This window comes from Myotis brandtii, unplaced genomic scaffold, assembly GCF_000412655.1.
Source record: "Myotis brandtii unplaced genomic scaffold, ASM41265v1 scaffold18, whole genome shotgun sequence".
NCBI lineage: Eukaryota > Metazoa > Chordata > Mammalia > Chiroptera > Vespertilionidae > Myotis > Myotis brandtii.
In genome coordinates, this window is record NW_005356674.1 from 6761105 (window position 1) to 6775062 (window position 13958).

General features: G+C 39.9%; 1 protein-coding gene and 1 long non-coding RNA gene across 5 annotated transcripts in view; one reads left to right on the top strand and one right to left on the bottom strand.

Annotated features, from left to right (window-relative positions):
- Positions 1–12156, bottom strand: part of ATP2C1 (ATPase, Ca++ transporting, type 2C, member 1) — a 124241-nt gene extending 112085 nt beyond the window's left edge. For 3 of the 4 annotated variants that reach the window (XM_005863590.2, XM_014537533.1, XM_014537535.1), the window contains exon 1: positions 11720–12156. In XM_005863590.2, the coding sequence (XP_005863652.1) occupies positions 11720–11830 (111 nt within the window). In that variant the 5' untranslated portion in view covers positions 11831–12156. The remainder of the gene's footprint in view (positions 1–11719) is intronic. The other variant, XM_014537534.1, reaches the window with a different exon arrangement.
- LOC106725653 overlaps positions 1–13958 on the top strand; it is a 35919-nt gene that overhangs the window by 10855 nt on the left and 11106 nt on the right. The window lies entirely within an intron of this gene.

Consider the following 13958-nt stretch of genomic DNA (forward strand, 5'->3'; position numbering starts at 1 on the left):
GGTGGTAGGAAGATCAACCAAAGAACTTGTAAGCATATATGCATAACCCATGGACACAGGCAATAGTGTAGTGAAGGCCTGGGGTCGGGAGTAGTGGCAGATTTTTTAAAAAAAGAAGGCATTAAAGAGAACATTTTAGATTATATTCTTATAGCAAAGACACTGTTGAACAATTCTTTGCATTACTTAGCATTATGTAGTGCTACTAGGCATGGGCAGCTGTGGTTTAAAATGGTCAATTATTTCACTCATATGTGGAATATAAAGCTGAAAGCTACAAATAAACAAATACTCATAGACACAGACAACAGTATGGAGGTTATCAGAAGGAAAGGGGGTAAGGAGGATGTAGAAGGGGTAAAAGCAGTCAAATATATAGAGACAGACGGAGTCTTGACTGTGGGTGGTGAAAATACAATGCACTATACAGATGATGTATTATAGAACTGTACACTTGAAACGTAATTTTATTAATTAATGTCACACCAATACATTTAATAAAAATTTTTAAAAGAGCCTGTGGAGATTTGACTGTGGTGGTGAAAGCACAATACAGTATACAGAATGTATTATAGAATTGTACACTTGAATCCTATATAATTTTGTTAACCAATGTCACCCCAATAAATTCAATAAAAATAAAATGAAATGTGTTCACTAAAAAAATAAACAAAAAAATTTAAGAAGAGCTTATGAAGCTGCAAATTATCATCACTATCTTATCCCCCTGGCTAAAGCAACCACTCTCCATCTTGTAAGTGGTATACGTGCAGTTCTTGAGAAGGAATGGCAACCCCTGTCAGCTTGAATTTGTCAGCTTTGAATTTGAAAATATGCTTCATCAAATGATCTACATCAGTGATTCTCAAACTGTGGTCCGTACCACCAGAGAACCTTTTAGAAATGCAAATTCTGGGGCCCCATCTCAGATCTATAAAATGAGCAACTCTGGGAGTTGGGCCTGTATCTGTACAGGCATTTCTCGATTTACTGCACTTCACTCCAGTGTGCTCTCTAGATGTTGTGTTTTTTAATAATTGAAGACAAGACCCTCCCTCAACAAAAGAGAATTATGACGTGCTTTATTGCAGTGCTCTGGAAACAAACCTGCAATTATCTCCAAGGTATACTGGAAGTTTAGCCTTCGGGTGATTCCAATGCATGCTAAAGTTTGAGCACTGATTTACAAGAAACATAAAACTTTGATCCAAACATATTTTGATCTAAAAATAGTTTTAATAGACCTCAATTCTAAAGAACAGAATGAGAGCGTACACAGGATGGGACAAAATTAGGTTTGCAGTTGTTCATATGGAAAATAATACAATGATTAATAAATAATAATCCAAGAATAAACTCTGTTTCACGTATTCACAACTCTAAACCCACTTTTGCCTCACCCTGTATTGGCATTTTAAATCTCCAGCATTCTTAAATCATTTAGGGCTTTGAACTTCTCTGAGTGATTACCTGTTGGCCTAAACCCGGTATTTTAAAAGACCGGGGAAAGAACATTAAAAGCATAAAGAGATCATATTTCTCCCCTCTTAAGTAACTGTGTATTACATTAGCATAGCCCTGGTAGAGAGAACAAAAGTTAGAGGGCAGTGCATTGGCAGTGGAGTTACAGTTGTGTTCCCAGCTATGAAGTCAGTCTTTGTTTTCTTATTTTAGGTCAGGACCTTTGGAACAATGCTTCTTTGAGCAGGTGTATTAGGCTTTCACAGCACCAGTCAGATGTAAAGGGGGTGGGGGGCCGATAAAGCTTCATAAGTAGAAAATTCCATTCTCTTGAAACAGTGTATTCCTAATAGAAATAGTTTCATCCCTTAAAAAATGAAAGAAGAAAAAAAAAAGCTGTGTAACATTTCAGAAGCAACAAAAAACTTAAGTTCATTATACAGAAATTATATGTTGGGGACAGAAAAAAAAGGGTAGTTTGTCAATGCTAGTGAAATAGGGTTTTACAATATGTAATCACTTTAAACAATTTGATTATAAACTATACTCATTATGTAAGATCAAAATACTACTATAATATGCTTTATTTGTTTTGAGATGTACTTACAGGCATAGTCAAGTTTAGTGGTAAATATTATAATAGGGACAATGGTACAGGAGACAATTATAAGGACTCCCTATATTTTAGGACAGTTAGTCATAGAACAAAGGAAGAGGAGTCAAGAGTTTCTAAGAAGAGGACATACATGAGAAAGCTGGGTATTTGAATACATTACCAATGAGCAAAATTCAGTAAAGAAATCCTACACATAGGTGATTTTATCCAGAGACAACTTACAGTAACTATATTATAATTGCAAATAACAGATGAGTTTTCAAAAGCTTGATTACATCTTAATGAATTCTTAAAGACTTCCTTTAGTGCTGCTAGAGTTTTTCTACTGTGCAGCCTCTAACAGCAATAACGTGCTCTTTTTCTATGTGTACTAAGTGGCTTGCTTGGAAGGACAGTAAATGATGTATTTAATATTAATTAGACCCATGCAGGAGTTTTCAGATCGGCTGTATTAGCAAATAATCCCACTGCAAATAATAAGTCTTTTGCAAATAAGAATGAGGGTTGAGCAACCTTTCAGTTTTAGTAGTACCAGAACATCCTCATCTCCACAGTGCTACTTCCTACAGAATGAAATACACAGAAAGATCATCCTCTACTTCCTTCAATGAGGTTGGGAGCTCCAGCTGCTCAGATTAGGACCCCATACACCATTATTTCTGAAGCCACCCTATGGCATAAACTCTTGCATATTATAGTGTAACACTAGTGTTTTGTCTTGTTATACCTTTCCTCCAGAGCTGGATTTTCTTGGAAACCAATGAAGTTTAAGTTTCAGGACCCCTCATTTGCAGAGGCCCCCTTTTAAGGTTCTGAAAGAGACTCTAGCAATGTTCTCACGGTCTTATGTTTTGGTAAAATTTGCAAAAGATATTTGAACTACAATTGATTGTAGAGTAGTCGTTTTGCTGATTTCCCCTCCTTTGACATCTCTCTCCTATCAGTTAGCATTGGAGCAGCAGTGAGCAAATTGCGGATCTGGCCTAGAGAAGGTGGGATGAGAATACGTTTAGATTTTGTTTTGATTTAGTGGGATGTATAAATGTGGCTTGTAGTCTTGTGCGTATGGTTAAGTTATTGCTAGCTGTCCTAGTAGAGAAAGGACATCCAGGAATACTCTTACTGTCTGCTGTACTAAATCACAGGGCCTGAAATCTTCATATAAATGTGTCCAGTGGTGCCTAGCATCTGAAGTACGTGGGTGGTAAAAGAGAAACAGAGCCAGAAGCTGGTCTATGAAACTTTTCTGGGCTCTAAAAAAGACATATAAATGTATATATTAACTATTCTAGAGGAGTATGCAAATCATCTTTTGATCACCTCTTTAGCGGATATTAGAAATCACTGTCATGTGAAATAATGATTAAAGACTAATGCAAAAATGTAGGAACAAAACATCTTAGAGTACATCAGTTAATTAGTAAAAACACTTCTTTTCCTAGACTTTGTGATTTTTGTTGTATTTGTCACCCCAATTTATAATTTGTTGTGATTTCTTATTCCATTCTAAATAAATATTCATTGTGTATCTAATTTAACATTTAAAATTTTATATTCTTTTTCTTAAAAGAAGTCCCCCCAAACTGAGTAACTTTAAAACCTCTCAAAAATGTGGATCTTCATCTAAAAGGATTTGATGTCTTTCCTGCACAGTAGTTATGGTAGTTTTATTTTTAACCCCTTTTTTTCTCAATAAATGCAAGAAAACTCTAATATCAAGGAAAGAAAGAAGAAAAGAAGTAAGGGAAAGAAGGGAAGAAAAGGACCCTGTTTATGGGGGGTAGGGGGTGGGTGTGTCTCAATATGAGGCAGTGAATCAGATCTTGGAGTCAGACACAGGCAAACCTGGAGTTAAACTCTAGTGCCATCATTTATGAGCTGTGTACCACATTCTCTCCCTTAAACCTCAGTTCTTTCATCCCCAAAGTGAGGATAATACCACCAATGAAGATTAAATGACAATGTATGTAAAAAACCTTGCCAAGTGCCTCACACAGATAAGGCATTGAATAAAACTTTAAAATGCCTTATTCTTGAATGTATAATCCAAATTGTATTTCTTAAAATAGCCTTACTAATATGCTGCCTGAAGGATGAACAGCAAAGAAATAATTTCAGCATCCTTCCTACTCTCTTCACAGTAAATTGGGAGCAGTGCAGCATATGTGGAAAGTTCATTTCTTTTTCTGTGAAGGCATGGAACTGTCTGTACCAGGTGAGAAAATATGTCATCTTCCATTCTGAACAAAAGTTAGCAAATAAAATGTTGCTGACAGACTGTCTAACAAGTGGAATAGGATAGCAAATTTGAGAATCTACATAACAAGTTATACTGAAGTTCTCACACACACACACACAAAGGGGTGTGTGTGTTACATTTGAGTTAATAGGCTCATTTCAAAGACAAAGGTTTAAGTATTCATGCATTTACTGGCTCTCATGTTTCCAAGGCATCTGAGTACAGTAGATTAGGAAAGTTTAGAAGCAGATAACAGGATTAGAAATAGCTCAGAAGTCAACTCAGGGTTCAGGTGTCTCCCAGGCATGTCTAACACTTCACAGCTGTGATAATATGGGCAACAAGGCTGGAACACCTTCAGAAGGGACCATGATAAGCAGCAAACTGTCAGCATTAAATGCAGGAAAAAAGAGCTGAAGGCACAAGAGGGTGATATAAAAAAAAACAAAACAAACAAACAAACAAAAAAAAAACGGCACAAGAGGGTGATATAAAAAAACAAACAAACAAACAAAAAACAGTAGTTAAAAATGCCACAAAATAACCTGAAATGTCTCAGTGTCCCTATTCATCAATGACCGCATAAGTATACATAGTTGTCTATCCTTATGTATACAGGTAGTTCAGTGGCCAATCAGGCTCAGAAAAGCTAGTTACTGGTGCATAAAGCTTTTCACCTGAGGTGTTCTCTTCCTCTTTATTTCCCTTCCTTGATGGAAATGCTTAACCAAATCGCCAAAGACATTTGAATCTGTCTTCTTTGACCTTAGATTCCAGAGCAACATGCTCAGATTGTGGAGTATTTACCACTAACCAGATAAAACAAATGAATTCTAACTGATGCACCTGGGCCCTCTCTTTGTTCCTAAGGTGTCTCAATTACCCATCCTTTGTATTGCCCACTGAACTAGAATCTTGGGCTTGGAAGGAGCCTGATATTTCACTTAATCTTCTTTATTATGATGCAGAAACCATCCCATCCCCTGAGACGGGTCACATACCCTGCCCTCTGCACACTAGAATCTTGGGCTTGGAAGGAGCCTGATATTTCATTTAATCTTCTTTATTATGATGCAGAAACCATCCCCTGAGACGGGTCACATACCCTGCCCTCTGCAAAAGGTGGCCCATTCTTTTACCTCTCGTTTTTAGAAAGCCTATCCTTACTGTTATATCACAACCTCTCCCTGTGTTCTGCCTATTAGTTGTAGTTATTTCCCCTGGAACATCCCAAATGGACCTCCATGTTTCTTCTACAGATTAGCCCTGTGGGTCTTATGAAACACACAAACAAACACATACACAGAAACAATCATGTCTTAAGTCTCTTCCTCACTGAGCCTAACATCCAGATTCTTTCAAGCACTGCTGTCTCGGGGTAGCATTTGTTAACCCCCCAACACCCAACACCACCCCCCCACACATACACACACCCTTCTTCCACTGTTTCCCTGCTCATTTCTGGCCAAGACCTTTGTTACAGTTGTCTCCTCAACATCCTCCTTTAGTTAATATCTTACTCTTCCTTCAATCTTAACTCAATATTAAGTCCCTTAGGGCAGCCTTTCTGACTTTCCCACTTTAGTCCTGTCTTCCATTATATGCTTTGAAGGCATCTCATAACTCTCCTTTGCTGTACCTATCCCAGCAGCGATTTTGCATTTATTTGTGGGGCTGAGGCCAGTATGTCCTATATGACTAGCAAAGTATGCATTGAATGGAAAGCACCGAATACATACAAATTTGTGTAATTGGTTCTTGGGGCGTTGGGTGGGGGAAAAGAGTAGCTCCCCAAAGAACCAATTCCACATGACTTGTTTTTTAGAGACTTTATAAAATGGATAACTTCGGTATACTCTCAAGATATAACCAATTCACTTTAAGGAGCTAAAAACTCAACATTTCTTAAACCAAGCTGGAGTGAAATTTTCATCATTTTACCTAGAGACTAAAGCCTGCATTAACAACTCAAAATTCTAGGTAATGTTCTAAATCTCAACATAGCTTTTTTTATTTGGGGGGGGGGGGCGTAGATGGAGTTGTTGATTTTTATATTGTTATTCAGAGAAGGTGTAAGAGCCAAAATGAAGAACTAAGTCTCTAAGGTTCAAATTAAAGTCAAAGGTTTATTTAACAACCCAACTTTGAGATTAGCATTCCATTAAGAAACAAAGCAAGAAATAAAAATCCAGGGATCCTGTTTGAACCAGAAAGCTTTTCTTAAGCCACTGAAGAGAAACTTTAGAACCGCCTCAAAACAAAATTTAGCTCTAATCCTTAATTAAATTATAGCTACTGCACATGCTCCCTAGCCCCCAAAACCACTCTCCTCATTCTAAGCAAATTAATCAGAGCAGCTCTTGAGCCAGATATGCCTGCTGACTATAGTATGTGGTTTTTACCTCCAATAATAAACACTTGAGTACAGCTCTTTCTGCTCATTGCCACTATAAGCATAACAGAGTGGCTACACTATACCTAATTCATTGTTACATCATCATTACTATAAAAATGCTCCTCGCACAATATATAGGGGAAAAAACTTGCTTAATAATTGAAGAAATTAAGGAATTCCACAAAACAAGATGACAGGTGACAGATTCTTTTTCTGCATTCAGTCCTGTCCAGGTCAACATTTGTGTCCATATTTATACAAGGACATCAATGGTAACATGATTGCATAGTCAGATAATAAGAATATAGAGACATAGCAAAAATTTGTATGGATTAACTTTGTGGGAACATATTATACCAGTTAAAGGGCCTAATCTATAATAATAAAAGGGTAATATGCTAATAGACCGGGTGTCATTCCTGACATTTTTCCTGATCCAGCTGGGGCCGGAGGGAAACCAGCCCTGGTCCTGGGTGTCTCTGCCAGTGGCCGGAAAAGGGAAGCCCAGGTCCCGGGGGCCAGAGGGAAGTCTGCCGGCAGCCGGAGGAAGGAAGGCCTACTCTTGCAGGAATTTTCATGCATCAGGCCTCTAGTTCATACATATATGTGTGTGAATATATATATTTTACATGCACCCTGGCACCAAAAACCACTCTCCTCATTTTAAGCAGATTCACTGTTAAACTGTCAAGACATAACAGGTCAGCTCTTAGATGGTATTTCTTGTTCAGAAAGAAGTCTTTCTATTCAAGAGAGCAAGGCACCCTCACCAATCCCTCATCTATGGGACACAGGAAGAAGAGATTCAAGTTGATGAGGCTACTTCAGGGCAATATAAGTTGAGGGACAAGAGCTCCAAATAGAAGGCTCTTCTGTGCCTCAGTCTTTCCCCAAGCTTTTTAAATTTTAAAATTTATCTTTATTTATTTAAATTTTTACTTTTGACACTATTGCAGATGTTCCCCAAGGAGGGTTGCCTGAAGATCAACTTGTCAATAATAAATAAACTCCCAAGTTTCCCCTTTTGAGCTTTTGTGTTAATCGATGGACCTGAGGAGGAGCAGGCTTGGAGAACAGAGCTTGTGAGTTCTCTTTGGACACATTCAAGTCTCCAACATCCACAAGACATTCAGTTGGAGATGTCAAATAGGCAGTTTGGTATACAAAACTAACATGGGCCGCAGTCAGGCTACAGTCTGCCCAGAAGTGGAAAAAATTCTCCCTTCCTTAGTGTCCTACGTGGTAACCCGAGCCTCCGAGAAAGCTATTGGGACTCCAGTACCCAAGAGAATATTGCCTGCAAGTCCTGTTTATTCCCCACAACCTCAGACATCAACATCTGAGCCAGACTCTGGCTGTTCCGATCCAACCAAGATAAACTAACTGCAATCATATACCCTTTGAATGTGTTCCATATACCTACCCAGGCTCACCTGAGAACCCATTTAGGCTTGGTGCCCCCAACCATCGCCACTACCACTAAAACAGCATTTGACTGGTACTGTTCAAACATGTTCATCAAATTTTCCCAACCTTCAGTACCTTAATCTTCTACCTGGTTAGGAACTTGGCTTTGTGAAAGGCCTGCTATCATAGAGTTTAGGGATGCAAAGGATGAGATATTTGTTCTCAGTTTGATAAATAGCCTGTCCACCCATTGATTGGCACATTGTAATAGGAATGACAACAAAAACTATCAAACCAACCAGCTCTGAGGTCAAACCTTCATGTCTGTATGACACCAAGTGCAAGGGGTGTTTAAAAACATTAAAGAAAAACTTTAAACAAAAAAGTATAATGTGGACAAGGTGAGTATAACAATGACCATGACTGGGATGTGTGGGAACTCTACAGGCCTAGTCAAGAAATGGGTAGAGCCTGGCCGGCGTGGCTCAATGGTTGAGCGTTGACCTATGAGGTCACAGTTCGATTCCCAGTTAGGACATACCCAGGTTGTGGGTTCAATCCCCAGTATGGGACATGCAGGAGGCAGCTGATCAATGACTCTCATCATTGATATTTCTCTCTCTCCCTCTCCGTTCCTCTCTAAAGTCAATAAAAATATTTTTTAGAAAAAGAAAAAACTGGGTAGAGGCAAGAAAGGAGGCGTTCCATAGGCAATTGGCCTGTGGTGCAGGTCTCTCCTATATCATCCTATGCCAGGTGTCCAGGTGGGCCTGAGGGGACAAAGAATAAGATACCACCCAGCATCATGTGTGTATGGGCTGTATGTTTGTGAACATGTAACCAAATGGCTTACTACATACCATATGATAAAGGGCCTTATTAGAAGCAGACAGAACATCGTATGCTTCACTCTTCCCAACAGAATTGGAGAAAGCTTTTTCATGAGCTCATTGAAGCTGAGTCTTGAAGGATGTGGGCAAGGTGTAAGTAAAGGAAGGAATTCTAGGCGAGAGGGAGGAATATATCTGAATGCACAGAAGTGGAGCAGCAGATGGTGTGTCTGGGATCATTTTCTCTAAAGTGTGTGGAACATAACACTGGTGGGAGCAATGATGAATTAGGCGAAGATTTTAAGTGGCATGCAGACACTACACTAAATAACAATGAAGTACTTGGAACTGAGAAAGATATCCTTCTTGTAATTCCCTTCTATCCTTGCCCAGGAGAATCTCTCAGTTGATTAGTAGGATACTAATCTCTTAAAAGCTAATCTTCCTACTTAACAAAATGGAGCAGGTTTCAGGCTTAGAGGTTTCACAGCTAACAGTATCTAGTTATAATTTAACATTAGGTTGCTTTTATTATAATTATGCTTCTCTTCTATTTAAGGCAAATGAGAGTGGTTTTCCACTTATAGTGTTGATATGAAAATTTCTTTCTAAACAAATTTAAATTTTAAGAGTGAGTGATTTTAAATGCAAATACAGAAAATATTAAGGAATACGTAAATGTGTACAGGTGGTGAACCCTTATGGGAAGAATTATGACGGTGGTATGTGGAAATACTCTCTACAAAAAAATGTTAGCAGTTTGCTGTGATGCTATCACTGCATTATTCAGAGATAAAGCCTGGTAAAATGGATCAAGTTCAAATCTTCCTTCAGCACTTTCTAGCTGAGTGGCCTTGGGCAAGACCTCTTAAGGTCTCTAAGTCTCACATCCCTCATCTTTATAAAGAGGACCCATCTTACAGGAGTGTAAGGACTAGAGACAACCAATATCCAGTTCCTAAAATTATAGACATTTTTAACCTCCTTTATAACTTTCCAACACGCTTTCCAAGGTTAACCATGATTGACTCTGACCTAATTTCTCTAATTTTGTGAGACATTACGTCTGCAGAGCTGTAATTGGTTTCAGAAAAGAATCCACTAGGTCATTTTTCTTTATTTCTCCATTAACCGACGCAGGAAGTTAGGAAATCAGTACAATGCTCATAGCTGTTTTAGGTCACCTCCAATGGTTGTGAACCCAGCCAGTCCAAGTCAGAGGACCCACGTTAGATTCTCATGTTCTGAATGCATGTTGCAACATTTTAAAAATAATCTTTAAAAGATCAATGGTGTGAGCAATATAGCCACATCTCCAAAAACATATAGTACTGAGAAAAGGGAGGGAGAATCACTGAATGCACAGTCCACAGTTGAAGCCCCATCCTTTCAGTCCCCTTAGCCTTCCCATGACTCACACGGCTCCTCCCCTCGTAATGAGTCCTAAAGAAGCCTGTGGACATGCACTTATGGAGTGTGGCAGACAACTCACAGCACCACTGGTTTTCCAAAAGCAAGCACCTGCTGAGACTTGGAAACCAAGAGATGTCCTTGTAATCATGACACCTTGCCTAAATAAGAGATAAATTGGCTACTCAGGGTAGCCCCCTTAGTGAGCACAGTCTGAGTCTCCAGCTCATGTAGAATCATTAACGCACAGCACAAAAGCAGCTTCCTCTCAAACAGTAGTAATGATTTTCCAAATTATGCATCTACGCCTTGGGGAAACCTGTCATTAGAGGGTTTTCTGTCTGCTGACTTTTGCTCTCACTTCCTGGAATTGTTTTGATAAAGTAGGTCACCTCATTCAAATACAGGACACTGCTAATATCTCCCGTGCCGTTTGCATTTCTAATGACAAGTATGATGCCCAAGCAATTTATGACTCTGGTCTTCACTGTGGCTATACATTTGTCCTTCACCATTGCCATGCTTCTTTCTAAAGGAACCACCAGATTTAATGGATCAGGGACAGTGGTTTCTTCTAACAATGTGGTATAATTCAGGAGAGCAGTTTTTAGAAATGCCTCTTTCATAAGTGATAGAACGATATATGTCTCATGACAATGGAATGAATGCGTGATTTTTTTAATCCGTGATTTTAAAGAAGAAGTGACCAGACATTCTAACAGTGATTAAAAAAATATTTATACTCCCACATCTAGAGCCTACTACTGGAAATCCTAACTTTTGATTGGTTGAAAAGACTGAAACCTGCAGTCCTCTACCCCCTACACTCCACCCAAGAAAATGACTAATTACTTCTGAATGACCTTCTCAGCTCATTAGGGATCTGCTTAAAGCTTTCATACTTACAGTCTACACAATGTTTTCTGTTTTGCAAGTCCTGGTGATATTCATATAACCATAAATGCATACAAGAAGACAATGTATATCTAGGGTCTGATAACTTTTCTTGGTGGAGATAATAATAGTTTTAAAATTTGTATTTGAAGACCTAGAAAATTTTCAAGAAAGCCACCATTTACCTCTGATAGAGTAGTTTAGTCTAGCTATTCAGAAAAAAGAAAAACATGTGGTTGTATTACACAACTGGAACCTAATCTAAGGATCTAAATGTTCCAAGTTCAAATAAATCCTCACGAGCCTGCTTGCTCCTCTGATTGGCAAGTCTGAACAGCCCCACTCGGAAGCCGACCTGCGCCTCTACCCAGGTAAACTAGCAGAGACTAAATCCCCAAGTGACGTGAAAGCAACACCCAAGAGCAAACATCCCGTTCACCTTGAAGATAATATAAAGAAAAGGATACCTGTTCTTCCGCTCTTTGGTTTTTCCTCAGCACCGAGACATATTTTCTAATTGCATGGAGAGGGTGTTTTTTGAAGTAGGAGAATTTAGATTGAGGCAACAGATTATCCATGACGAGGAAAACAAGAAGGTCCTTGTCTGCCCCTCCCTGTCGACAACCATATGAAATCTAGCTTCACAATTCCACAGATGCCTCAAGATTTGCTGGTAGCGCGACCACTTCCCCGCACACAAAGCAGATGTTCTTCTTGCCGCTTCTTCTTTTGGGTAGAGTTCCCGGGGAAACCACGACAGCCAAGTGTGAGCTCCGTCTAAAAGCGTCCAGAAATGCAATGCCCAGAGGGCTGTAGGAGCCAGGAGGAATTTAGGGGCTGGTCCACCGAATGCAAATTGCTTAGTGGTAGTGATGCAACTGTCCTATTTCTAGCACCAGCGTTCTCTTGCAAGCTATGTTAATATTAGCTAGCTGGTGACTTTCCACACCCACGGACTCACAGGAGGTTTAATCTTAATTCTTCTGACAGCTTTTCCAGCTCTTAAAGAGAACGTGACATGTGGTTGCTCCTGCTTCCTTCTAGATTTCATATCATCGTGAGAACACACGGGCAACCCTCGGCTGCATCTCAGCTCAAAAGTGTTGATTCAGTTTTGAGAAGCATTTTTTTCAGGAGATTTCTTGAAAAAAAATTAACAAGTTACCTCACCCTTCATTGTTATCAAGGAGTTCAATGTCAGCACTTAAAACGTTTGGTTTACACTGTCATGCATTATGCAAGATACACAGTAACCAGATACTTTATGTTAATTGGACAAGAGCTGCAAACAGATTCTGCTCTGAGTTAAAAGGCTTCTTGCCTTGAATCCTTATCTCAAACCCACAGGCTGATTCCAGGAACATTAAATTTCCCCAGGCTTTAGTCCGAGTGTAGGGAGAAAAAAAAAGTTATACATTGACTTTCTAACTGTTTCAAAAAGAGTGCATGCTTTAAAAAGAGAACATGATAAGAGGACTGTGGCCTTGGAGGACATGAAATCATAAAATTTGAAAGTTCAATATTTTTTTAATACTCTGTACATGTCATAGGGTTTCTGAACAAAGTCTCCATGCAGGCTTTGCTGTTTTATTATCCTTTTTAACTTTGCAGCGGCTGGTGCATTTGATGGGAACACTTGGCCACTTCTGTGAGGGGCTGTCATGTAGAATCTAGGCCAGGCATCAACGGAAAATCATGAGACGCCGAGATTTGCTTTTAAGTGGACAGAGAGAGCACTGCAGGCAGGAGCGTAGTAGGTAGGTAGAGCTGGGAACCCATGTTGCAGCCTGCGCCATGCCCCTGGATAACCTCCCTGACACTCCTGGCTGGGCCTGCTGCCTCCAGGGAACACATACTGGATGGACCTAATGTGGGCTGTGCAGCCTGCAGCCAGGCCATCTGTCAGGCTGGCATTGGGCCCACTTGCAAGGTGATCTTCCAGGACCAGGCTGGCAATTCCAAGAAGTCATTTACATACTGCTGCTGGGAGGGCTCCTTGGAGGAGGCCCTGCCCTCTTGTCCCCTCTCTTCCTGTCCACCACTACTTGTTTACGGAGGCTCTTACAGCCCTCAGTATTCCAGAGACGGCAGACTCTAAGGAGGGCCAGAGAGAAACACTGGCTTGTAAGTCACTGGAATGCTAAGGGCTCAGTGTTATGGACTCCCTGCCAGCTCGTAGCCCAGGAAAACAAGGAGCTTGGAAATCCGGACACTGGCCAACTGGAGGCCCTGGAAAGTGGGGTGGCCCTTAGGGCTTTGGGAGTAGGCAAAGGTAGGTAGGTAGATTCCTCGAGGAATCTACCAGCTGCCCTTTTGCTTCTCACTCTTATTTTTTTTTTTTTTAATATCTAAACCTTCTAAGATGCCTCTCACGATAGACAGGAGCTGGCAGCCTGCCAAATACCCACAGCACGGCTGGTGATCAAAGCCTTTTCCCAAAGGACAAACACAAAGCAGACTTCATTTCAAACGGTTGTCTCATGATCAAATGGTGTCTCATGATCACCCTTTCCTGGGATGAGGAGTGAGATGAAAAGACATGGGAGGGAGACAAAAAACAAAACAAAACAAAAAATAAAAAACAGCGCTGTCCTGACTAGATGGAACACAAGAAGGAAAATTGGTAAAACAGATGCAACTGAAATTCCCTTAGATATTTAATTGATAACAAATACAATCCTATCTAATATTAACTGGGCTCTGGGC